Source organism: Oncorhynchus gorbuscha, linkage group LG19 (genome assembly GCF_021184085.1).
Source record: "Oncorhynchus gorbuscha isolate QuinsamMale2020 ecotype Even-year linkage group LG19, OgorEven_v1.0, whole genome shotgun sequence".
In the NCBI taxonomy this organism is placed as follows: Eukaryota; Metazoa; Chordata; class Actinopteri; order Salmoniformes; family Salmonidae; genus Oncorhynchus; species Oncorhynchus gorbuscha.
Window position 1 is genome coordinate 5,125,637 of NC_060191.1, and position 26,921 is coordinate 5,152,557.

Consider the following 26,921-nt stretch of genomic DNA (forward strand, 5'->3'; position numbering starts at 1 on the left):
TGAGTAATGACAGATAACACATGTAATAGATGGTGAATAAAATAAGACACAAAGAGATGAATGAATAGGTGTATGTTTCGACACCATCATTAATTCATTTAAACATATGTAGAATGAGGAAGGATAAATCTAAATCTAGATTTGTATGAGATTATATAGATTTGTATGGGATGATATTTACAAGTGAACTTCATGAATGTTTTCATGACTATTATTCATTTTAATATATAAAGGCCTACTTTTAATTTCTCCAATGCATTTTGATCCCCTTGGATACAGCAGTGATCAAACACTACATTTGTAAAATAAAGTTGGTGGAAAAGGTTGTCAAACTTGTTTCTTTCATCAGGGTCTTACTCAAGTACTGATGAAATTGTATGATATTAGGAGTGATAAACTAGCCATCCTACTTAACTATTCTCATATGAAGTGACTTTACTGACAGGTAAGATCGAATACATGTTAGACATTCTGTGGGAAGTTGTTCCTAAATCTACAGTAGGCTACAACTAAATCACTTGCTAACAGGGCAACCACCCCCCTGGAGAGCTACTTGTCCTGCAAGCTTTAATTTCAACGAAATTATAACTGTTCTCCAGAACCTTAATTAACTGAATCATGTATGTTACCACGGGTTTGGAGCAAAAGCCTGCACCAATAGCCTTCAGGAGTTACCCCTGATCCAGGTCACATTACCATTTCAATGAAACGCTACATTTGCATGACAAAGCCTGTCACCCCGCACGTGCCAGAATGACAAGCTTTACTTTTTTTGTCCAAACATCTAGGCATTTTAAAAGTTTTATATGAATGACAATGAAATGCAAGTTAGCAAATACACGGCAGCCATTTTAACAAGTCTGGTTGGTGAATGCTATGCCCAGCTGCAGCATGAAGCCAGTTAAAATGGCTTCAACCTCCCGCAAAGTCTGAATCTATTTCTGACGTATCTTTATCACATTCTTTGTCATTCGGATACCTATACGGGTGACGACTTGACATAATATATCATAAAAATCCTTATTAAATGGAAATAAGAATAATCCAATGCAAAATATCAGTTAGCTATAGATAGCATGCTTGCTATCCAAAACAACTACTGAACCACAGGTTATGCTACCCGGAAATATTTCACGGGCCGGAAAGGACCAATGTTAAGTGAGCACACGTCATTCCCTTTTACCCCCCCCCCCTCCCCCACAATTTTTTTTTTATAACCGACCGTCCAAAACATTTAAGCCGACAAAAACATCACCAACTCATCATTACCAATGGGGATTGATGCTGTCAAATGGCGAGGAAAAGGTTGCAGACTCAAATACTGAGTATTTAAAAGCGAAAGGGAGCCGAGCATTCACCTAGCTCAGCATCAGTGAACATGGCTATGGCTAACGAGTCGAAAACAGTACGCAGAAATGGAGAGCTAAGCGAATGATAGCTAGATGGTAGGAAGGCGTGACAGGCCGCATCCTGAACTTGGATATGTAGGTAAATAAGCAAGTTCGTATTTTATTCTGCCAAGAGGCATTCATTGACTTTTGAATGCATATTTTGTTATGCTATAGATAGCAAGCCGTGTGTGTTGTGTATTTGAATGGGTTGCATGCGATATCTGCTAGCTAAATAGCAGAATGTTATACCAAAAGCTGTCAGTTTTGCATGTAAGCGCTTCTTTGCAAAACCCCCAATGTTTGTCAAAGCAATGTGCAACCCAAAGTTAGTAGTTCCCGTAGCTAGTATTGTGCAATTATGCAATTTTTGCAGTGGCTGAATAACAGTTGCTGATTCTGAATTTCTGTCCTCCCCACAGGATTGGTCATCTACACTACTATTGTGAAAGGCAATCAAAAAGATTCGATTGTGAAATAAAATCCATCTCCCTCCGCTGTCGGGGGAACACATATTTTGACTCATTGACATCTGTCAAAATACAAAGGTAAGATTTTCCATAACGTGATCAATATTTCGCCGATGTCTTATAAACATGCAATAATAATTCATAATAATAATTGTTTTATTTCCAGTTAGGGGAACTTAAAAAGTGTGACACAGTGCTCAGTTCATATGAAACTATATGCAGTAGTAATACCCTAGTAATAAACAATAAATACATTCTAATAACAGTAGTAATAAAATAGTCATTCGGCATACTATACTTACATTTGGAAAACTATTAATTTGAGTAAGACTGACATTTAAAAAAATATATCATTACTAAGTTTTGTTTTATTTAACCTTTATTTTAACAGGGACGACATATTGAGACCTAGGTCTCTTTTTCAATTGCGCCCTGGATAATACAACATAAATATACACATTGTTATCAAAACCATGTCTAATTTGTTTTGTGGCATCTATGAATGTGATTTTCGAAGTTTGTGATTGCATTTTCATCACTTACTTTATCCCTTTTCAATAATTTTAAAATTACATGATTTAAAAAATATATATACGTGTGTATATATTATATACCTTTTTTGTTGTGTGTGATTTATTTTAAGCTAAAGAAAATGTTATTTTATCATACATACTGTGGTGTATCATAATGGTACAAATGTCGGTGTATTTACAAAATTTAACAGTTTTTATCAAACAGAAATATGAATTTTGACTAATGTAGTCTCTGTTTTTCAGTGAGGAGAAGAAAACATCATCTCTTCCCAGAGAATGAGTGAATAAACTAATGTGGATGAAGGGAAACGATGATATGGATGAAAACACTGTAACTGAAACAGCCAACCAACAGCTGTTGACTGAACTGCTCTCTAATAAAGATTGTTCTGGGCCATAAAACACCAAGATACCAACAACCAACAACAGACCAACAACATTTCCACACCAAAACAAGGCCTTTTCTCCCCATGAAACTGTACAAAGTGTTTAAGACTAAATAAAATGGCACCAACCCATCAAGATAAAAAGGGAATACGGTATCCACGTTGAAAAGAACTGTAAGAACTGGTCGCGTTTGAGAAAAAAGACCCCCCCCCCCCACTTTACACTAAATAACCCCATTCCCCACACACTTGCTCCCTCTCTTGTTGGATGGAGAGTGGGGGCAGTGGGCGATCGGGCGGAAGTAGCAGCAGCCGAAGTGCGCGAACAGGGGGGACCGGCAGTGTTATTGGGCGGAGTTCGGGATCGAGCCGAAGCGACTCAGGCAGTTCCAGGTCAAATAGTGGCACTGCAGGATCCCTCGGCCGAAGCTCGTCCATTGGCGGCAGTGGTGGGATCATTGTCGCTGCTCCTGGTGCTGGAGGTGTGGCTCCTGCACCCCCATGTGCCAGTGAGTGGGAGATGTTCCAATTTGGAAAATACAATTTGGACATAATAGAGATGTTAAGCGGACACCAGGCCCATCAGTTCAAAGGCCTTGGGTTAGAACGACAGCTACAACATCAGCAGCAGGTGCAGCTTCACCAGCACCAGCTCCAGCAGCAACAACAACAGCAGGCCGAGACATCAGGAGCTCTCCTGTCTGGGCTAGGCCTTGGGTCCCTCCAAGGGGCCAGAAGCAACGCCTTTTCCGATTCTGCCTCTATTTTTGCAAAAATGAGCGCCCCTCCTCCTCCCCCTCTACAACAACAACCTTCTTCGTCCTCACATAGCTCAAGATCCAAATCAAGCAAGATGAGTAGCAGCAGCTCAAGCCATGTGTCAGGCTACCCACAGTTCCTGCGTTCCTTCCACCCGACAGAGGCAGCTCTGGCACAGGAGCAACTGCATTCTGGTGTCGGCCGCTTCGAGCACTTTTCTGGTGGTAGCAGTAGTGGGGGTGCTGGGGGGGTTGGGACTTGCCCCCCCCCCACCACCCCCTCTGCATCCAGGCCTCTCTGTCCCCCAAGCATCACCTGGCCCTTCATCCTCTTCCCCCTCCCCCCTCCAGTTCAGTGGTAACTAACAATCCCCCCAGTAGCAGTACAGTCACCTCTCTGGGACACCAGCTGGTTGGGGCCCAGTCTGATGCACGGAGTCTTCATCAGCAGTTCAGTTGCATGCTAGCTGCTAATCAGTACTTTCTCTCTGGGGTGCCTGCTAACGCTAGCTTAGAGCAGTTTCTGGTTCAACAGGGAACCCACAACCACCTGGGGATAGGTTTAGGTCAGAGTGAGGGATCCAGCTCAGGCCTTGCTCCGCCTCCAGCTCTGCATTCCTCTCATTCGCATTCCCTCTCTACCGCTCAGCCACAGCAACAGCCTCCACAGCAGCAGCAGCTGCCTCCCCATACCCTGTCCCACCCCCATTCGCACTCCCACCCTCACCACCCCCTACACCCAGGCTCCCAGCCCTCTTCCCTGGGTGGTTTTGATTTCCAGGGCATCCCAGTGCTCTCCTCCAACCAGCTGGCATCTCTGATGCAGCAGGAAGCAGGCCTGCCGCTCCCCCTGCCTCTTCATCTGTCCCTCTCCAAGGATGACGGCAAGGGGGACAGCAGTGGGGGCGGAAGCAGCAGCAGTAGAAGGAAGAAAGCGATGGCTGGCTACCTGCCACAGAGGAAGTCAGATGGCGGCAGTAACAGCAGCAGCGGCCACAGCAGTGGGAACCCCAATGCTAGCAGCAGTGCAGGGGGGCTGGGCCACGACCCCTCCCCAGGGCTGGTTGGGGGTGGGGGCGGAGGGGTTGGCATGTCAGGTTTGGGAGGAGATCCATCCCTCCTTGCCTCTTCATCATCATCATCATCGTCAGTTGTCTCATCCTCCTCTTCCTCTGGCCCCTCCACTGCAGCATCAGTCCTGGTTACTAATGGTTCTCACCTATCCAAACCTGATAACATGGGCTCCATGCCATCTGCATCTACACAGGCTGACACTGAGCCCCTCTATAACTGTGGTGAGTGTGGAAAAACCTTCACTCACCTCTCCAGCCTTCGCAGGCACCTGCGTATGCATGAGTCTACGGCAGCAGGTACTAGCAATAATGTCAGCATTAACCCAAACCCGACTCATATCCAACCACTAACTGACCCCAGTCTCCCACACTCCACCCAGGAACACTCCACCCAGGATCTGAACTCTCAGTCTAACTCACTGTCCTCCCAACAATCATCCAACTCAGTCCAGGCCTCATCTTCCTGCCCCAGTCCTGACAAGACCTTCAATTGCTCAGATTGTGGCAAGCACTTCAAGAAAAAGGGGCACCTCCTCCAGCATGGCGTCATCCACTCAGAGGCTCGCCCGTATGGCTGCAGCATCTGCTCCCGGGCTTTCAACCGCCGTGAGTCGCTGACGCGACACGAGAAGATTCACCAAGACAAGCCCTTCCGCTGTCCAGCCTGCGGTCGATGCTTCCGTGAGAGTACCTCTCTACTCAACCATGCTGCCTCTGGCACATGCGGCAAGCCAGGTAGGGCATCAAAACCACAGGGCAGCAGCAAGGAAGGAGCTGTAGGGGAGGGCAGAATTGGAGGAGGGGGCGGAGGAGAAGGTGGAGGAGGTGGGGATTACCAGGGTAGTAGAGGGGTGATTTATGGGAAAACTGAGGAAGTTGAAGAGGGTGTGATCATGGGAGGTGAGGGAGGTCAGAAGTCAAGGCTAGGGTGTGATGGTGGTCTGTTTCAGTCAGAGAGGGGAGGGAATGCTAACAGCAGGGACAGGCCAGATGGTAAATACCCCACTGATTACTCTCGGAATCGTTACACAGGCTACCATGACGACCACCGTTCTCAAGGTAACCCGTCTCCGTGTTACTCTGGAGCCTCCCCTTGTGGCAGTGGGATGGTGGGCCCGGCGCTGAGGAAGGCACCATTGGCCCCGACGCTGCACCCCCACCCTCAGAGTCAAACCCAACATCACCACCAACAGCACCTCCCCCTGTCCTCTCTCCTGGATGACTCTGAAGACGACGTCACCAGCTCTGTCAACAACGCCATCTCAGCCATCGCCGCCGCAGCTGCCGCCAACTGTGATATGAACAGTGGGAACAGAGGCGACGATAGGAGGGATATCATCGGAGGGCTGTTGGGGGGGCTGGACTTAGGCCCCTTGGGGTCCCCTTCATCAACATCTGGGATGGATAAGACCTATAGAGGATCAGGGAACCAGGATGGTATGAGTGGTAATATGAACCATAACCAACAGCAGGGGAATGATCCACAGAACCCTGCTGCCAAACCAAAACGTCCCCGGAAACCCAGAAAGCCCAAAGACCCCAACGCTCCCCCTAAACGCAGGCAGTACACCCCCAGAGCTCCCAGGGAGTCGAGCAACATCCCGCGGCCATATCTGTGCAGTGTTTGCGGCAGGGGGTTTGCACGCCGCGAGACCCTGCGTAGGCACGACCGTGTCCATACTGGGGAGAAGCCCCACCGCTGCAGTACATGTGGGAAGCACTTCAGAGAGGCCTTCCACCTCACCAAGCACCACACCGTTCACTCTGGGGAGAAGAACTACAAGTGCAGCCTGTGTGGGAAAGAGTTTGGCTACTCACAGAGCCTCAAGAGGCACGGGAAGCTCCATCAGAAAGGGGAGCTGGAAGAGGTCCCCACAACACCAGGAGGGGAGAACCTCAACAACTTCAACACAAACCCGTCATGTGGGATGGGCCAAGACAGGGAACAGAACCAAGGAAACAGCTCCTCCTCCTATTATTCATACCCCCAAGATGTCAAGCCTCAAGGCTCTAACAGCCAGCCCCCGCCCAGGCTCTACACCTGTGCCATATGCTGGAAGTCTTTCCGTCATCACTTCCACCTGACGGCTCATCACCAGACGGTCCATGAGAACGGAGGTGAGAAGCTGTTCAGCTGCGAGGTGTGTGGGAAGGCCTTTGCCTACTCCAACAGCCTCACTCGACACAGGCTGTCGCAGCACGGCCTGGCCCGCACCGGCCCTGACAACGCACAAGGGGACGGCAGTGGGTCAGGGGTAAACAGTGCAGCTGGTGGTGGAGTGAGTGGGACTGCGTCAGAGAGCGAGGCAGCCACCAACGCCCTCCTTCAGATGGCACCTTCCACTGAGGGCCACGGGGGGCAGCAGAGTCACAGTGTTGTCACCCACAGTCATCAACAACAGCCACCTCAGCCCCCAGCTGGCTACTCCCCCCTTTTCTATGATGCTGGTACGGCCCACTCCTCAGCCTCCAGCGTCCCTCCCTACTCTCAGCCCCTGCCACCCAACTCCACAATCATGCCCCCTCAGCACCAGCATTCCCCAGCAAGGGTGAAAGGGGAGCACATTTACCCAGCTGGGTCCAGTAGTCACACCCTTCACACTACAGCTCCATTCCAGCCCCTCACGGAGCTGCCATCCGACCACCATCACCACCACCACCATTCTTCACATCACCACCACCGTTCAGAGCCACAGTCCCAGCAACCACACCACAGGAACATCCAATCACACGATGACATGAGGAGGCACAAGAAGAAGAGAAAGTCCGACAGGAGGGAGGGAAGGGGGGACATGTGGGGGGAGTCCTCAGGCTTCGTCAGAGACGAGGAGAGGAAAGACCAGAGGAAGAGGAGGTCTGTTTTGCAAAAACAGCTGAGGAAGAAAAAGCTTCTGTTGAAGATTAGACGAGGGGGGGGGGGGGGAGGATATGAGCTGGTCACAACAAGAGGGATGAAGATACAAATCCTGTCATCTCTCAAAGTCCCAGTGAAACGTTTTGCCTGCTCCATCTGTCCCCACGCCATGTTCGCCCGCCAGGCCGGCCTGCTAGCCCACAGGGCAGCTAAACACACCCAGAGAGTCCTGTCCCCCCAGGAGCGTCTGTGCTGCGGTGTGTGTGGGAAGCAGTCTCACAGGCTCCTGGAAGCCTTCATCCACCGGGCGACTCATCGCGCCCGGGGGTCCTTCACCTGCAGACGCTGCTCTGCTCGCTTCTGGAACGCCCCCCTCCTCCGCAGGCACAAGGTGACCTGCAGACATCGGGCCAAGGGACTTCCACGAGGTGGCGCTATCCGCCTGAAGTTGTCCAAGAAGGCGGGGGAGAGGAAGAGCAGAGAGGAGCAGGGGGAGATGTCGCACTCCCTGCTTACATTGTACAGATACTGAGCTTTATGAATTCTAAGGTAGTGGCATTTAGATTTTCATTGATAGGAAAGGGAGAGGTTATCAGTTTTGGACTATACATAGAAGAAGATGGACTTTAAAAAACAAAAGCCTTTGGGGGGGCGATTGAATTGGTCTGGTGTCTGTCTGAACCTCATCAACTCAACTCACTGACTGTTAGAATGACTGTTTTAACAACATGAACTACTGTAGATCAACCAAGGATCACCCGGAATTCTTCCATCCAACTGTATGGGAGGATGTTGAAAGACATTACTGTTTTCATATGATCATTAACCCTTAAGTGCATTGACACTATGCTTGGCTGACACTGTGCAGTTATTAGACATGTTTAGGTGATTTGACCTGCTAATTTAACTCTACCCCCTCAGCCTTACTAGCATCCCTTCTATACCCCTAGCTGTATGATAACTCTGTCTCTGCTGTGTACTATGTCTTGTTGATGTTCACCTAGAGCCCCTTTGGAGATTTATTTGATGTAAAAAGTGCATTTAGTAGGAGTAGGGAGAGGGTGGGACACAGACTTCTGGTTGGTAGAGAGGCAGTCTGTTTGTCGGTGCATGTGTGTTTTTTGGTCAGTTTGTTGCGGAGGTTGTGAACTCACTATGTGATGATTAATTCAGAACATCCGAAAAGGACGTGTTTTAAGCGTAAGTTAACAAAGTCCTGAAAAATGTCCCCAGTGATTTAATCACGTCTTTAAAAATACATTTGAGAATCTTAATAGATTGAAGTGAATACCACTTCCAGACAAAAAAGTGTATCTTACAAAAAGCCTTGCTAATCATGACTTTATTTCATTTTCATGCCTGTGGAAACAATTGTAGCTTTTATACCAAGATATTGAGATCAAGACAGGATGAACAAAGCTCACTGTAACGTATATTGTGTTAATATCTTATCACTGCTGTGTTTCTGTTTTCACAAAGTACTTTATTTAGCTTTTACTGTTCCTTCATAGTAGCAAAACCAGTTATGATTACATGTATTAATGTGTGTTTAACTCCATCTGTCGACCTGCCAAACCTGGATTCTATCCTGTCCTCTTCTCTTATTTTTTGCTGAGTTGCAATCATGTTCATAACCCTGTCAGGCCTTGTTTTATCTTCTAAGGAAAAAGAATAGTTCTAAGTACATTTCTATCACTTTATTTACTTAAAACAAAGATAGTTGTTGATTATACTTCAGCATTGAATAAAACATAAGTGTTCTCTGCTGTGCTTTTTCTCCATGTATCATGTACGGCTAATGATGAAGAACGGCATAGTTACTGATAACTAATCATGTGGGTATTGACTCTATAATGAGAACAATTTTACGAATGCCAAAATCAGTATAATAGTTTTGTCCCAGATATAGTTAAATAGCTGTGTGGTCCTGATGGATTTCAGGATGTCATCATGGATATACAAATATACAAATACATTTCAACTATGGTTATCCAACACCACTAGCACACCACTATGGTTATCCAACACCACTATGGTTATCCAACACCACTATGGTTATCCAACACCACTATGGTTATCCAACACCACTATGGTTATCCGGCACAACTATGGTTATCCAACTTATTGGCAGGTCAATTCAATTAATGTTGTATACTCAACCAGAAATGCTTTTTTTTGTTGCTTTGCTTTCTTTCTATGACCCCAATTTGAAATTGCCACAACTCACAACCACCCAAAATAAATAAATAATGGACATCTACAGCCTACAGTATTATGTTAAATCCACTAGATGGCATTAGGCAACTCATTTCTGCTCACTGTACTCTGGCCCCTGTGTTTTAGAGTGTGGCAGTCACATGGATTTTACACCAATAGGGGGTGGATTCAAGAGTCGGAACGTGCAGTGTCCATGTCTGAGCTGTGTGTGTCAGTGAGTGCACACGTCTGAGCTGTGTGTGTCAGTGAGTGCACACGTCTGATCAGTGAGTGCGCACGTCTGAGCCGTGCGTGCATGTGAGTGACCGAGTGTGTACAAATGTGTGTGTGTGTTTGCAGACTCATGCTTGCATGCGAGTGTGAGATAAATCTATTTGTGTACGACACAGATAGAACATCAACATAAATGCATACATACATATTCTACATACAGAATTGCAAGGCAGTTATAGCTGCCCTACTGACCTAGTTCTGTTAGTTTGTGTGAATATAGGCTATTGTAATGTAGACTACAGTATTAGAGTTTACCTTAATGAAGTATGACAGCTGTGGTCTGTTGTTCTGGTTTGACTTAAGTATTTTTTAGGTGGCAGCAGCACTGTCACACTAACTGCTATAGAGGGATATGCACATTTAGCTTCATTATGCTTATTCCCTCTCTTTCAACACCAAATACTACTAAACATCAATAATTCATCTCTAAATACAAAAAGAAAGATGAAATGCTAACTATCATTTTAATTTCTAGATACCATGGTCTGTTCATGTGTTAGTGCATTCTCCACATATCATGTAGGACTACAGCCGAAGAAGCAGATTATAGCCTACCTATCAAATCAGAGTCACATTTGTTCGCTAAGTACATTTACATGTAACAGGAATTTGACCTGGTGAGATGGTGCTGCCACAATAACAAGAGTATACAGACAAAATATATAGCCTACTATAGCTTAAAGCAAAATTGATTATGATTTAAAATAGAAAACCATTTTTAGACAATGTGAATGTAATTTAAGGTCATTGTCAGTCTTTTCTATATTCTAACTACCTCTGTAGTCCTGTTCTACACTCTCAAACCTTCTCAAATTGTTCTAACAGATGAATGATCATGAATAGGTCAGGCATAAAGGCATGCAAGGTTCGTTTTGCAGTAAACTTCTGCAGTAAACACACATGTATGATAGTTTATCATCAATCAGTGTATCAATTGTTTCCCCATTAATTATACTCATGTTGTTGGCATATGCCTGTTTGTAAAGAAAACAAGTGACTGGTACACACAGTAATATCCTCAGAAGGATGTATATTGTTCCTGGGATGTGTCTAAATATTGTTTTCACGATGTCCGACTAGCAGTCAAAAAAAGGAAACCATTTCCTGTGGCTCTTTGACTGTGGGTTAAAATACAGTACTGCAGACACCTCGCGCTGTTCTGCTTTGAATCGGTCTCACGCGGCCGTAGCATGGGGGGAATCCGTAGGGCGGGGCGGGTGGCCTAGTTCTTTCCAATAAGCGCTCACTAGGGGAGGAGACATTATTTTCTCCAACCAATCGAAACTAGAGCAACATGCATAAGGGTTGCACCTCCTCGTGACTGGGCCATGTGCGCTATAACAGCTATTCTGCTTTTAGGAAGCAACGTGCTGCTGTGTTCTTTTCGCCTGAAAACCCGGCAGCCACTCACGTTTTCTCTGGATTACAAGCGGACTGGGAAAACTGTAGTCTACACTCAGTTGCTTGCTCATAGAATGGTGCAGGGCCCATTGCCAGCATAATTAAATAATCATATTGGCAATCTATTTGGGCAATAATCTGTATGCCTAGATGAACGTTCTATGGAGGATATGTCTCAAGGTCCCCTCAGTTGCTAGTGTCATTTAAAGACGTTAATTCAAAGTCATAATGATAACGGTGGCGGGTGATTGCTAACTGTCCATTTGTTTTCGTCCGTCTGTCCATGAGCATACAAACAACAAGTGCTTGGCGTGTCCCCTCGAGGTGTGGCACGAGGGGGGGTTGTGTGTTTGTCATGCATATTGAACAAATAAGCCAATCATGCCTTCTCTCGCGCCTTGCCCTATGAGTTGTGACGTCACGTGAACTGCCCGTGTTCGTTCCAGCTGAGAGGACAGCCGTCGCGCAGCCCAAATCCAAGCCCGTGCTTCAGTACATTGGCTACACAAAGTACGCGGGGGAAAAGAAGAACCCCCCCCCCCCCCTCCCGAAAGAACGATAGAGCGACAGGAAAGCTTCAAGAAAAAACTAATACCCGACAAATAGCGCGCGTACCCAGAGCCTTCTCCGCTTTTCGCTCTTCATTATTTGTTCATTTGGCATTGTGGAGTAGGACATTCTTTTTCCTTGTTTCGAGTTTTATTTGGATCATTTTTGAATCGTCATTTGTTTGGGGTGTTGATCAACTCAGGATATTTTTCGACAACAACTTATTGTTTTCCAGCTTTGTCCACCTTTGAATTGACCATGGGCACCAGTCATTAGTTTGACGTTTACAACTGGTCTCTATTGGAGAATAACATCTTGATCTGCACCGGGGATTTAAAATAATATAGTGTTGACCATATCTACTGGAATACTGTCTATTATAATGATACAACAGTGGATATAAGAACACTTCATAGCCTAAATAGAGGGAAAGGTAAGAACATGTTTATTGACGTTCTAAACAAATCAAAGGGACACGTTTTGCAACTATTGCTTGTTATTATTAGGCTACACTGGTATACTGAGCCTGGGAGTCAAACTTTAATGTTCTCATATCTTGTCGAGATATGCACTCACATATGCGTTTTATATTATTTCAACAAGTTTGTAATGTCATTTTAAATAGACTATTCATTGCACCTGGTTCATTGCACCCAATTCTAACTATAATACATGTTAATTCAATATTCTCGTTAATTGAATAGCGGCGATCAATCTGCCAGTCATTTCGACTCCGCCTGCGCCCCAGGATCCTAATCAACAACCAGGTCCGGCCAACTATGTCCAGGCAGCTCACCCAGCTCCTGACCCCGGACCTCCCAGCCGGCGCTAGCCCGCAGTTCGGGAATTGCAACCAGTCTGGGGGCTCCATCAGCGGTGGACACCTCAACTCCATGGCTAGTTTGAAATCCCTCCTGCAGCATCCGATGAAGGGAGACCGTGCAATTCTCAAAGAGTGCTGCGACGTTAAAGGTGAGACGATAACTTTGATTTAATTTGATTGTTACATTGTTATCACGCAGTTACCACTGAAGGCTCTACAGTGCAACAATGTTGCTGATGGAGTTTTCTGCACTTAAGCTAACAGACACTGCATGCCTATGTTGTTTTTCTGTTATTTAGCATATTTTGTAACTGACATTCAATGAAATCATATCTACCAGTCTCTATTGTCTGCCAGTCTCTATTGTCTACCAGTCTCTATTGTCTGCCTGACTCAATTGAGTACAGTACAGTGAAGACAGCTGTGCTCACTAGCATAACTTAATATCTGGCCCTGCCATTGTCACACGCACATGACATGACACATGCACTACTGTCTGACTTGTTGTTTGGAAACAACACACATAAGGTATACTGGTGTGGTTCTTCAGTACAGAGCTCAGCTCTGAATAATGATTCATGTTTGACATTCTGCAACCAACACACACCATTACATTTACATTTAAGTCATTTAGCAGCCATAGGATATACATGGTGATATACACCATAGGATATACATGGTGGTGGAAGTTGTCCTTTAGAACTGATTCATGGTCAGTTAGTTTGTATTTACTATTGATAATACAGGTCAGGACCATAATAGGGAAACTTTGTATCAGAATAGAACTTACACTCTTGAAAAAAAGGTGCTATCTAGACCCTAAAAGGGTACTTCGGCTGTCCCCATAGGAGAACCCTTTGAATAACTATTTTTGGTTCCAGGTAGAACCCTTTTGGGTTCAATGTAGAGGGTTCTACCTGCAACCAACAAGGGATCTACCTGGAACCAAAACGGGTTCTCCTACGGGGACAGCCAAATAACCTTTTTGGAACCCTTGTTTCTAAGAGTGTAGGATCAAATGCTCGTTGGAAAATGTTAATCGAATCCATCCACTCCTATAGTATAGAGCAGTAAACCAGAAAGCCAATTATGGGATAGTAATCATGTTCAAATCATCTATAAGTGACTTTGTTGAGCTTCACAGTCAACTTGAGATACTTTTGGATGATTTGGACATGCTAATATCGGTCCCATGACTTGAATAGGATTTGTGCCACAAATGCTAAAACATTAGCATGTGGAAACTGTGCCAGGGATACTACTGTCATACCTTATCCATAGACAGTTTACAGGGTAAGGAAACCAATATGCCATTACGTTATGACATGGTCATTAAGCATAACAAACACTTTTATCCAAACACAAAGGTCACTCACTGACCAATTATGACCCCCAAATGTCCAATAGAATGATGGTGCCATCCCATGTTGCACTCTGCTGTGAGCTGAGCATGATGTTCTCATGTGGATTATAATCTCCGCCCCTCCAATCCCCTGGCATAGTTTTAGATGAGCATGCAGATTAAGACGACATCTTTTGGTATAATATCTGACATGCTAAACAGTACCAGCGAGGCCTGTGGTATGGATGCCTATATTACCAAATTCATTTGTCTCACCAAATATAGACGTAGACATGCAGACATGTATTAAAAACCATATTGCTTTTCATCCAGCATTCTGATTTGGATTCTTGTGCAGTTTCTTGTATGACCATCTGTTACGGTCTGACTGAAGCATTCAGTGGTGTTTGTGCACATAGCAGTGCAGCTGATGCATCCCAACGGTCACACCATTCCACAGATATCATCTATCTCTCAGTATCTGTAGAGTTGACACATCTATAGGATCATTGTGCCCCTGGACCTCAACAGCTATGAGGCTTGGGCCATAGCACCCTCTTGTCTCATTGAATTAAATTAAATAGGTTTACAAGAATGACTACAGCTCTGGACATAAGATAGTTATATCCTGTCATATGACCCTAAGTAGTTCCCCCCCACCAAAACTGAAAAGCAAAGAGTGTATATGGAAGAAACCTTGTGAGGAACCAGACTTGAGGGAGTGTATATAGTGGGACACCATGACACTTTTTATTTCTTTTTTTATAATCCCCAAATCACCTCTGACAGCACCAAGGGTCAAACATTTGATGTGACAACTACAACTCTTGAGAGTTCTGACCCCTGTCCATCGTTTACTAACCAATAACCTCCATTTTGTCTCTCTCCCACCATCCCAGACAAAGACAGAACCATCACAGACATGGATGAGGACTCCTTGGGTGGCGGGAACGGCGGCTGCAACATGCGTAGCGGCAGCAGCGGGGTGAGCAGCAGCAACAGTAACGTCAGCGGAGGAGGAGCTGGAGGATTTAACCAGTCTGCGTTCCTGGGACCCCTCCTGTGGGAGAGGACCCTGCCAGTGGAAGGAGGCCTCTTCCAGCTGCAGTACATGGACCTGGAGGAATTCCTCACAGAGAACGGCATGGGCGGAGTCCACGGCCAGAACAGTTCCAGTACAGCCCAGATCCCATCCCAGAGTTCCCAGTCGGCGGTGCCCAATCAGAGTTCCCAGTGCCCCCCCTCATCGCCCCCACCCTGCTCTTCAGCCTCCTCCTCCTCATCCTCATCTTCCCCGTCGCTCATCGGCCTGGAGGTGGCCCAGTCCAACATGCAGGGAGGACTTGACTATGGTGAGTAACCCGAACCGGGTGTCGGAGGAGGGGAGGGCAACATACAGGGATTTCTATGATGATTTTATCCCATGGATACAATACGGAACAGTGTACATCTGTTTATTGTCCACATCTTCAGTAGGAACATGGGGAGAGGGGTGGAGATTGAGATGGTTTATGGTGATTCTATGGAAAGGGATTGTAGGGGTGGTGGGTGGTTGGTGAATGTATCGTAGTTTACATGGTATCAACAATGTATTCAGTGGTCCAGTTTGGCCAAATGAAGCAATGATTATGGTGCCATGTTGTTTTGGCCTTGTGAAGTGGCAACTAGATGAAGGACTAAAATGGAGGATCAGTGACATGGCAGTTACCATGGTGATCCTGTATCAATACAGGATGGTTATGTCCTTAGAGAGAAGGCTGTAGTAAAGTCTGCACAAAGTCTTCGTGTGATTCAGCTCTTTAAGTTGTCCTCAGTACTCATATTGAACTCCTCTCCTATGGTGACCAAGCATCATTTTCTGTGAAGCCAAATGGAATCCCTTAACGTTGAGTTAACTTGACAGAGAGGGAACAACAAGGAGGGGTTGAGAAAGCAACGACAGGAATTTCCTGTAGGCTACAAACTACCCTTCACACTGAGCTAGGTTTAACATTTAGGCTGCCGGAGAGAAAGAGACAGAGGAGACATTTAACAAATGCATCTCACAGCACTGACAAAGGGGTTTGGTTTGGTCGGTTTTATGTTCAATTCAGGTTCAAACAGCCATTTACTGAACACTACGGTCTTACTGTACATAGGGAGATCGAGACAGAGATAAGGAGGGGAGGGAAAGGAAGTAGGTGTGTGTAGTGAGTGTTTGTGATCGCGTGTCTTTAAATCTCTCCTCACCTCACACGCTACAGCAATGTGCACGTGCAGTGTCCCTTCACGTGCCGAGGCTGTGAGCACTGGAGCAAGAGAACGAGAGGCAGGGCCAACCGGAGGACTGGGAGGAGCGGAGAGGCACGAGGGTGGGAGGGAGAGCGAGGGAGCGAGGGGGGAGGAAGAGGTTCCCATTGCCTGCTGATACTGAAGTTCAAATGGAATGTTTGAATGCAGAAGAGAGAGATTTACAGAGATAGTAATGATTAAGATGTGGTGCTGTACAGTAGATGGGGAATGTCAGTAGCCATTGTATTTAACCCTTCATAAACTGGTTGTTCTTTTAGCTGCATTTCAGTTGTATTCCAATGTCACATTTCACAATAATACACTGTAGACAGTTTAGACATGAGTTAAATACGACACTTTCACATTTACAAGACAAATCGGATATTCATGTAAAAGAAGCATTGATGAAGCCAAATTTGATATTGCGGGTTGGATGATGTGTTTGCTACATAGTCGTTACAGTGTAACACAAATTATGAGGCAAGACAGGAGAACGTATTTGTAATGATCTGATTTGAGTTTTCATTCAGACACCTGACCATTGACTTAACTCGAGGTGGGTGTAGTGTAGGCTGTGTTCTGATTGTGTTCTCGTAAAGGAGGAATAGGAAGAGGAAAAGGCTGTTTGGAGTCTTTACGGTAGGAATGTCAAGGTGTTATGTGCATTAGGCCCTAAAGGGGGTGAGTGAGCTTTATAGAACATAGGGAACTGATTTCAAGGGGTGAGATGACAGTTGTATAACAGTTTTAGAAACATTTCAAGAAAACTGTTAAAACCAGCCTTATAGGAGTCTGGGCATGTTGATAATAATATTAAACCAGGATTGAAATATATACTCTGACTAAAAGGGTGATATTGAATTTTTATACACAAGATAAGGTGAGAAAAGTGCTCTTGCACGTGTAAAGTTCCCATTTGAGTTAAATTTCTCCATGATAATTGATTCATATTGAAGTGAAATGCACATTCACGATAGTTGGAAAGACGTTGGGCTGTAGAAATCACACTTGAAAGCAGGGAGAAAAACGTTCCTGTTTATTAGTTTCTCAGAGCAGAAAGTAGCTCCCTTCCACCACCTGGTGGACATGGTCTGTAACTGCAGCCTATCAGCTCTACAGCTCTTTTATTTGACAGATTTTGACTTGTAGATACATGCTGTGTGTTATTGCTCTCTGATGGACCTTAGAGGTCAGTGAGTCATAATGTATCTACATGGAATCTCTTGGTTCATATAAAGGTTTAATAAGAAAATAACAACCAATTCTCTCTGTTTCAGGAGGCAGTCAATCGAGCATGAACGACGACTGCGGCTCGCCCGGTTCCTCCGTCTCCTCTTCGTCCTGCACTCCTCTCATGACGCCCACATCCAACGGTCCAGACGTGATGGGTAGCTTTGAACCCGACGCGGCCGACGTGGCTCTGTCCAGTGTGCCTGGCCAGGACGCCTTCGACCCCCGCAGACACCGCTTCAGCGAGGATGAACTCAAACCACAGCCCATGATCAAGAAGGCCCGCAAGATGCTGGTGCCAGCAGACCTCAAGGTTGGTAGTCAGAGAGTAGGTAGAAGTATTAAGAGTTAGTAGAAGTTGTCCCTAACCTCTGGTCCAGAGTCAGATCATTTTCTACAAGGTAATGTCAGTAGCTCTGTATCTAATGGTGTCTCCCTCTTTCAGGATGATAAGTACTGGTCCCGGCGGTGTAAGAACAACGAGGCAGCCAAGCGTTCCCGTGACGCGCGGCGCTTGAAAGAAAACCAGATCTCGGTCCGCGCCGCTTTCCTGGAGAGAGAGAACCAGGCACTCAGACAGGAAGTGGCTGACATGAGGAAGGAGCTTGGTCGCTGCCGCAACATTCTCAACAAATATGAGAATCGCCATGGAGACCAGTGAAAAAGAGGAGAAGAAAGAGAAGGAACTGATGGGTGGAATGGGGTGACATGATGATGATAACGATGATGATGATGTTGAATGTATGAGACGATGAGAAGGGTGATATAAAGAAGCTCAGGTGTCACGTTTTGATGATGTAAGAGTGGACAGGGTTAAAGGTTAGGGACAGAGAGATTACATAACCTGGAGGACTGTTGCCCCTTTAGATGAAAGAATAAAACGTGACTTTGAGGATTTTGATATCGGAGAATTGTATATTTTTATATTAAGACTAGAGGGGGAGCAAATTTTGGAAATAATTTTTGTATATTTTCTATATGAATGGGAAAGATGTAAGATATAGAGAGATGGAGGGCTATGACAAAATATCTTTTTACAGTAGATTGATAAAGGAGATGCTATTTTAGGTGTTAGTCAGGGATTTTTAGACAGGATTCAGAGTCCGGGACTAGGAGGCAAGGCAGCCATTTTAAACTGTAAAATAGCGAGCAAAATGATTTAAAAATTGTACAGTTCAACATTTCTTTGTGGATTTTACTCAAGCACTTAATTTGTTTTCTTTGTTGTGTTTCTAACTGATGGGGTTTGGGCTGAAATGGTAGGAAAGTGAAAGAGAGAGAGAGAGAAATGGGAGAAACACTATTAACCCAGCACAATCTTCAGCACTTGTCCAGTGTTTGTAAATAACAAGTCCTTCATATTGTTACAACTTTTGCAACCTTTTAACAGTTTGGACTGTTTAGTAGTTGTCTAGATGTCTGGGCTTTGGTGCAACAGCTCTTACATTTGATTATAGCTGCACTATCTCCTCTGTCATATAGAGAATTGTATTATGTGACCCCAAGACTAGCAGGGCATTCAATCACACTACAGCTAATGGATGGGGCGACTGTTAGTTTTTATTATGTATACTATGAACTCATATTGCTGAGCCCTTGGCCATCTCTCTCTCTCGCTCTCTTTCTGTCACTTTTTGTCCTTTTAGATTGCTGTCAGTTCTAACTGATATAGAATATCTTGCCAAGCTGGGTTGGTAGGATCTTTTAGTTGTTCTGGTTACAGTGGACCGTTTTGATCTCCTCTCTGCATTGTGATGTTTTCTTCCTTCCTATGTTTTTTTTATATCGAATTGATCCAATCCCAACACGGTTAATGTCGCTTACAACCAATCACGAAAAGGCTACTTTTACCTTTAACCAATCCTAACAACCGGTCTCTGTGGTTCTAGATTGTATACATCATACCACAATGTCTTCACACCCTCCTAAATAGTCCACCAACTACCCAGGAAAAAGCACACTAGTGTTATTGTACTATATTAATGATTTTAGATAGCATTCTTATTATTGGTAGAAGATAAATATTGTCTATATTGAATATACCAGTTTGTGTATTTTACATAGGTATATGCTAAGTGTGAATGTTGCAGAGATAAGATGCGTGTATGATTGCGTATATGCAAATTATATTCCAGGAGATGGGGTTTGTGGTAGGGTGTCATATCAAATGTGACCCTATTCTCCCATATACCCAGGGAATAGGTTATCATTAGAGATTATGCTATTATTACTCTCCCCATTGATCGGAATGGTGTTAAATTCTCAGATTTCTGGGACTAATAAAAAAGCCAAAATTTAAAATGTTGATTTATTAAGGTTGTTGATACTTTCTGTCAGTTTTCCGGCATTTCTGTGTTGTTGAGCATCGTCTTAGTATCCACATAGTGTCATGTTTCACTACCGACTCACTAAACCCAGGGGAGAGAAAGGGCCCAGTCAACCCAGTGATAGTGCTTCTTTTCCTCAACGACCATGTTATAAATAACTACCATTACTATTATGATGATCGTTACTCCCCTTTATCGTTGCTGTTATATATAATTGAATGATTTTATTTCATTGGATGAACATGATTGGTTTCGTGTTGAAGCATCTTTGATCTCAAGCTATCCTCACAGAGAGACTATTCAGACATGCATCCTTGTTTTTATGTCACTTCCTGCCCTGCACCATGTACATCCTGTTTTGGTCCCTCGAGGGCCGCTGGTTTGTTCATAACCCCTATGGACAGTTTCTATCCGGACTTCTCTGAAACACAGTTCCCAGAGGATGGCGGCCATCTTGGTTTCTCTGTTGATCATGGATTCCACAATCTCGCTGGCTCATCTCATACCTGGAGAACGACAGCGGTAGAATCCCATGCACTTCTGACTGTACACGTCTGTTCAGTTCTCTAGTTGTGTATGGACTATGCACGCTAGCCACAGTTTTCCTCTTGGTTTTCTGCAGCCTATTTTCACCTCAGTGACTGTATGTATGCTCTCCCAACTGGATGTTGTTCCTGATCTCCCTGACGTGGATGATGATAACTCTTATAGTGACTTTTATTGAGCTACAACTACCCATCTGCACCGGTGGTGTCCACTGTTCCAGCCCACTCAGTGCTGGCAATGGGGATGTCGTCGAACTTTCCCGAAAACACAAATAAAAGATTGTTCTTACTTACTGCTTCTCTGTTTTCTTTATATTTACTCACGTTTTACGTTTACATTTTTGTTATTTAGCAGACGCTCTTATTCATCTTAAGATAAACTATATATACAAAAGTATGTGGAAATCCATTCAAATGAGTGGATTTGGCTATTTCAGCCACACACCGTTGCTGACAGGTGTATAAAATTAAGCACACAGCCATGAAATCTCCATAGACAAACATTGGCAGTAGAATGGCGTTACTGAAGAGCTCAGTGACTTTCAACGTGGCACTGTCCAACAAGTCAGTTCATCAAATGTCTGCCCTGCTAGAGCTGCCACGGGCAACTGTAAGTGCTGTTGCTGTGGAGTGGAAACGTCTAGGAGCAACAACAGCTCAGCCGCGAAGTGGTAGGCCGAGGCTGCACAAGCTCACAGAACGGGACTGCTAACTGCTGAAGCATGTAACACGTAAAAATGGTCTGTCCTCGTTTGCAACACACTACTGACTTCCAAACTGCCTCTGGAAGCTATTTCAGCACAACAACTTCGCCAGGAGCTTCATGAAATGGGTTTCCATGGCCAAGCAGCCGCACACAAACCTAAGATAACAATTTGAAATGCCAAGCATCGGCTGGAGTTGTGTAAAGCTCACCGCCTTTGGACTCTGTGTCACGCCTTGGTCATTGTATCTTGTGTTTTTGTTATATGTTTGGGTAGGCCAGGGTGTGACATGGGTTTATATGTTGTATTTCGTATTGGGGTTTGTATTAATTGGGAGTGTGTATTATTAGGGGTGTGTCTAGTTAGGCTTGGCTGCCTGAGGCGATTCCTAATTGGAGTCAGCTGATTCTAGTTGTCTCGGATTGGGAACCGTATTTAGGTAGCCTGAGTGCGCGTTGTATTTCGTGGGTGATTGTACCTGTCTTTGTGTTAGTCACCAGATAGGCTGTATTAGTTTCATTCGTTTGTTGTTTTGTATTCTCAGTTATTTCATGTACCGTATTAGCTTCATTAAAAGTCATGAGTAACCTACACGCTGCATTTCGGTCTGACTTTCTACAAACAACAGACAAAGATCATTACACTCTGGACCAGTGGAAACGCGTTTTCTGGAGTGATGAATCACGCTTCACCATCTGGCAGTCCGACTGACAAATCTGGGTTTGGAGGAAAAATGGTGTGGGCTGTTTTTCATGGTTTGGGCTAGACCCCTTAGTTCCCCTTAGTTCCATCTTAACGCTACAGCATACAATGACATTCTAGACTTCCAACTTTGTGGCAACAGTTTGGGGAAGGCCCTTTCCTGTTTCAGCATGACACTGCCCCTGTGCACTATTTTTGTATTTATTTATTGAACCTTTTTTTAACTAGGCGTCACATTCTGACCTTAGTTCTTTTGTTATGTCTTTGTTTTAGTATGGTCAGGGCGTGTGTTGGGTGGGTTGTCTATGTAAGTTTTTCTATGATTTGCTATTTCTGTGTTTGGCCTGGTATGGTTCTCAATCAGAGGCAGCTGTCAATCGTTGTCCCTGATTGAGAACCATATTTAGGGAGCCTGTTTTCTATTGTGTTTCGTGGGTGACTGTTTTCTGTTGTGTGTCTACACCAGCCAGAACTGTTTTCGGTCGGTTCTCTTTGGTATTTTTTGTTATTTCCGTGTTCATTGTAATAAATATGGACACATACCACACTGCACCTTGATCCTCACCTTCTTCCACCAACAACGGCCGTTACACTAGGCAAGACACAACCTCTCCCTCAACATCAGCAAGACCAAGGAGTTGTTTGTGGACTATAGGAAACAGGGGGGCCACCCACATCAACAGGGCTGTAGTGGACAGGGTCAAGAGCTTCACGTTCCTTTGTCCACATCACTGAGGACTTAACGTGCTCCCTTCACACCAGCACAGTTGTGAAGAAGGATTTGGCATGGCCCCTCAGATCACAAGGAACTTTTACAGCTGCACCATCGAGAGCATTCTAACTGGTTGTAGAACCGTCTGGTATGGCAACTGCACCGCCCTCAACCGGAAGGCCCTACAGAGGGTGGTGCAGACGGCCCAACGCGTCACTGGGGGCGAACTCCCAGCCATCCAGGAAGTACACTATCTGTCTGAGAAAATCCCCCAAAATGGTATAAGACTCCAGCCACCCGAGACATGGGCTGTTCTCCATGCTCACGTCTGGCAGACGGTACCAGTGCATCAAGGCATGGCCCAGACTCCTGAACAGCTTCTACCCCCTGGCCATAAGACTGTTAAATGGCTAACAACTACACACCTACACTGCTGCTAAAATGATTATTGATGTATTACTACCATTACGCTGCTGTTCATTGGTTATTGATTGCCATTAACATTAGTATTTATCTATTTATCCTGCCACCAGTCACTTTTCAGCCCTGTTTACATGTATATCCTGTTACCAGTCACTTTTCAGCCCTGTTAACATGTATATCCTGCCACCAGTCACTTTTCAGCCCCGTATACATGTATATCCTGCTACCAGTCACTTTTCAGCCCTGTATACATGTATATCCTGCTACCAGTCACTTTTCAGCCCTGTTAACATGTATATCCTGCTACCAGTCACTTTTCAGCCCTGTTAACATGTATATCCTGCTACCAGTCACTTTTCAGCCCTGTATACATGTATATCCTGCTACCAGTCACTTGTCAGCCCTGTATACATGTATATCCTGCTACCAGTCACTTGTCAGCCCTGTATACATGTATATCCTGCTACCAGTCACTTTTCAGCCCTGTATACATGTATATCCTGCTACCAGTCACTTTTCAGCCCTGTATACATGTATATCCTGCTACCAGTCACTTTTCAGCCCTGTATACATGTATATCCTGCTACCAGTCACTTTTCAGCCCTGTTTACATGTATATCCTGTTACCAGTCACTTTTCAGCCCTGTTTACATGTATATCCTGTTACCAGTCACTTTTCAGCCCTGTTTACATGTATATCCTGCTACCAGTCACTTTTCAGCCCTGTATACATGTATATCCTGCTACCAGTCACTTTTCAGCCCTGTATACATGTATATCCTGTTACCAGTCACTTTTCAGCCCTGTTTACATGTATATCCTGCTACCAGTCACTTTTCAGCCCTGTTTACATGTATATCCTGCTACCAGTCACTTTTCAGCCCTGTATACATGTATATCCTGCTACCAGTCACTTTTCAGCCCTGTATACATGTATATCCTGCTACCAGTCACTTTTCAGCCCTGTATACATGTATATCCTGCTACCAGTCACTTTTCAGCCCTGTATACATGTATATCCTGTTACCAGTCACTTTTCAGCCCTGTTTACATGTATATCCTGCTACCAGTCACTTTTCAGCCCTGTATACATGTATATCCTGCTACCAGTCACTTTTCAGCCCTGTATACATGTATATCCTGCTACCAGTCACTTTTCAGCCCTGTATACATGTATATCCTGTTACCAGTCACTTTTCAGCCCTGTTTACATGTATATCCTGCTACCAGTCACTTTTCAGCCCTGTTTACATGAATATCCTGCTACCAGTCACTTTTCAGCCCTGTTTACATGAATATCCTGCTACCAGTCACTTTTCAGCCCTGTTTACATGTATATCCTGCTACCAGTCACTTTTCAGCCCTGTTTACATGTATATCCTGCTACCAGTCACTTTTCAGCCCTGTATACATGTATATCCTGCTACCAGTCACTTTTCAGCCCTGTTAACATGTATATCCTGCTACCAGTCACTTTTCAGCCCTGTTAACATGAATATCCTGCTAGCAGTCACTTTTTAAGTTTAAACCCACCTCAACAGTACCTCTGCACACTGAATAAGGTGCCTGCACTGACTGTGTATATATATATATTTGCATTCTTCTGTTTCAACTTACTTCTTGTGTTTTTTTATAATATTATTATTAAAGATATTACTGCACTGTTGGGAAATACTTTCACTGTACGATGAGACAAGGACATCCCCTCCCTAACCCGGACAACGCTGGGCCAATTGTGTGACGCCCCATGGACCTCCCGGTCGCAGCCGGCTACGAATGAGCTTGGGCTCGAACCCAGAATCTCTGGTGTCACAGCTAATCAAATCAAATCAAATTTTATTTGTCACATACACATGGTTAGCAGATGTTAGTGCGAGTGTAGCGAAATGCTTGTGCTTCTAGTTCCGACAATGCAGTAATAACCAACAAGTAATCTAGCTAACAATTCCAAAACTACTACCTTATAGACACAAGTGTAAGGGGATAAAGAATATGTACATAAGATATATGAATGAGTGATGGTACAGAGCGGCATAGGCAAGATACAGTAGATGGTATTGAGTACAGTATATACATATGAGATGAGTATGTAAACAAAGTGGCAGTAAAAGTGGCTAGTGATACATGTATTACATAAGGATGCAGTAGATGATATAGAGTACAGTATATACGTATACATATGAGATGAATAATGTAGGGTATGTAAACATTATATTAGGTAGCATTGTTTAAAGTGGCTAGTGATACATGCATTACATAAGGATGCAGTAGATGATATAGAGTACAGTATATACGTATACATATGAGATGAATAATGTAGGGTATGTAAACATTATATTAGGTAGCATTGTTTAAAGTGGCTAGTGATATATTTTACATCATTTCCCATCAATTCCCATTATTAAAGTGGCTGGAGTTGAGTCAGTGTGTTGGCAGCAGCCACTCAATGTTAGTGGTGGCTGTTTAACAGTCTGATGGCCTTGAGATAGAAGCTGTTTTTCAGTCTCTCGGTCCCAGCTTTGATGCACCTGTACTGACCTCACCTTCTGGATGATAGCGGGGTGAACAGGCAGTGGCTCGGGTGGTTGTTGTCCTTGATGATCTTTATGGCCTTCCTGTGACATCGGGTGGTGTAGGTGTCCTGGAGGGCAGGTAGTTTTCCTCCGGTGATGCGTTGTGCAGACCTCACTACCCTCTGGAGAGCCTTACGGTTGTGGGCGGAGCAGTTGCCGTACCAGGCGGTGATACAGCCTGACAGGATGCTCTCGATTGTGCATCTGTAGAGGTTTGTGAGTGCTTTTGGTGACAAGCCAAATTTCTTCAGCCTCCTGAGGTTCTTCTTCACGATGCTGTCTGTGTGGGTGGACCAATTCAGTTTGTCTATGATGTGTACGCCGAGGAACTTAAAACTTACTACCCTCTCCACTACTGTTCCATCGATGTGGATAGGGTGTGGATGTGGATAGGGGGGTGTTCCCTCTGCTTGCACTGCAATTTATAATTTTTTTTATTTCACCTTTATTTAACCAGGTAGGCAAGTTTAGAACAAGTTCTCATTTACAATTGCGACCTGGCCAAGATAAAGCAAAGCAGTTTGACACAAACAACAACACAGAGTTACACATGGAGTAAAACAAACACAGTCAATAATACAGTAGAAAAATAAGACTATATACAATGTGAGTAAATGAGATGAGATAAGGGAGGTAAAGACAAAAAAGGCCATGGTGGCGAAGTAAATACAATATAGCAAGTAAAACACTGGAATGGTAGATTTGCAGTAGAATAATGTGCAAAGTAGAGAGCAAAATAAATAAACACAGTAGGGAAAGAGGCAGTTGTTTGGGCTAAATTATAGATGGGCTATGTACAGGTGCAGTAATATGTGAGCTGCTCTGACAGCTGGTGCTTAAAACTAGTGAGGGAGATAAGTGTTTCCAGTTTCAGACATTTTTGTAGTTCGTTCCAGTCATTGGCAGCAGAGAACTGGAAGTAGAGGCGGCCAAAGGAAGAATTGGTTTTGGGGGTGACCAGAGAGATATACCTGCTGGAGACGAGTATATTGAATATTTGTTCCTGTCTTTGTTGTATTGACATAGGCTGTGGTTTTGGTTGTGTGTTATGGTTGGGGCATGCTGATACACTCCTGACTGCAAACGTATTGAATGCATTTGCATTTGTAAGTGAATTTCCCCACTTATACAGGAGTAATAAAGGCCCAGTTCACCAATTTTGTATTTCTTTTAAAAATTTATATTTTTCAGGGGGTGCTGCAGCACCCTCAGCACCCCTACTTGCGGCTATGGTAGGGCAGTGTACTGCAGCTGTATGAGAGACAATGTCTGTGTATGTGTGTTTGCACAGTTGTGTGTATGTAGTGTGTGTGGGTCCCTGTGTCCACCTGTGTGTACAGTATATGAATATATGCCGTTAATTGGTC

At 44.6% G+C, this 26,921-nt stretch overlaps 2 protein-coding genes across 4 annotated transcripts; both read left to right on the forward strand.

Moving 5' to 3' along the window:
• Nucleotides 1-1,194: 1,194 nt before the first annotated feature.
• On the forward strand, nucleotides 1,195-9,223 carry LOC124005189. The gene is given in 6 exon segments (XM_046314192.1): nucleotides 1,195-1,484; nucleotides 1,811-1,936; nucleotides 2,635-3,791; nucleotides 3,793-3,879; nucleotides 3,881-5,343; nucleotides 5,641-9,223. Coding segments are annotated over 4 exon segments (4,650 nt in total). The 5' UTR covers nucleotides 1,195-1,484; nucleotides 1,811-1,936; nucleotides 2,635-3,045; the 3' UTR covers nucleotides 7,995-9,223.
• Nucleotides 9,224-11,597: 2,374 nt separating this feature from the next.
• LOC124005416 (hepatic leukemia factor-like) lies at nucleotides 11,598-20,729 on the forward strand. Of its 3 annotated transcripts, none has more exons than XM_046314658.1 (5): nucleotides 11,598-12,335; nucleotides 12,618-12,874; nucleotides 14,967-15,419; nucleotides 17,616-17,896; nucleotides 18,014-20,729. In XM_046314658.1, exons 2-5 carry the CDS (start codon nucleotides 12,682-12,684, stop codon nucleotides 18,227-18,229), a joined length of 1,143 nt encoding a protein of 380 aa, XP_046170614.1. In that variant the 5' UTR covers nucleotides 11,598-12,335; nucleotides 12,618-12,681; the 3' UTR covers nucleotides 18,230-20,729. The 3 variants fall into 3 exon arrangements, with proteins under 3 accessions (XP_046170614.1, XP_046170613.1, XP_046170615.1); XM_046314657.1 differs by having other exon boundaries at nucleotides 11,601-12,335; nucleotides 12,607-12,874; XM_046314659.1 differs by having other exon boundaries at nucleotides 11,609-12,335; nucleotides 12,607-12,874; nucleotides 17,616-17,881.
• The last annotated feature ends 6,192 nt before the right edge of the window (nucleotides 20,730-26,921 follow it).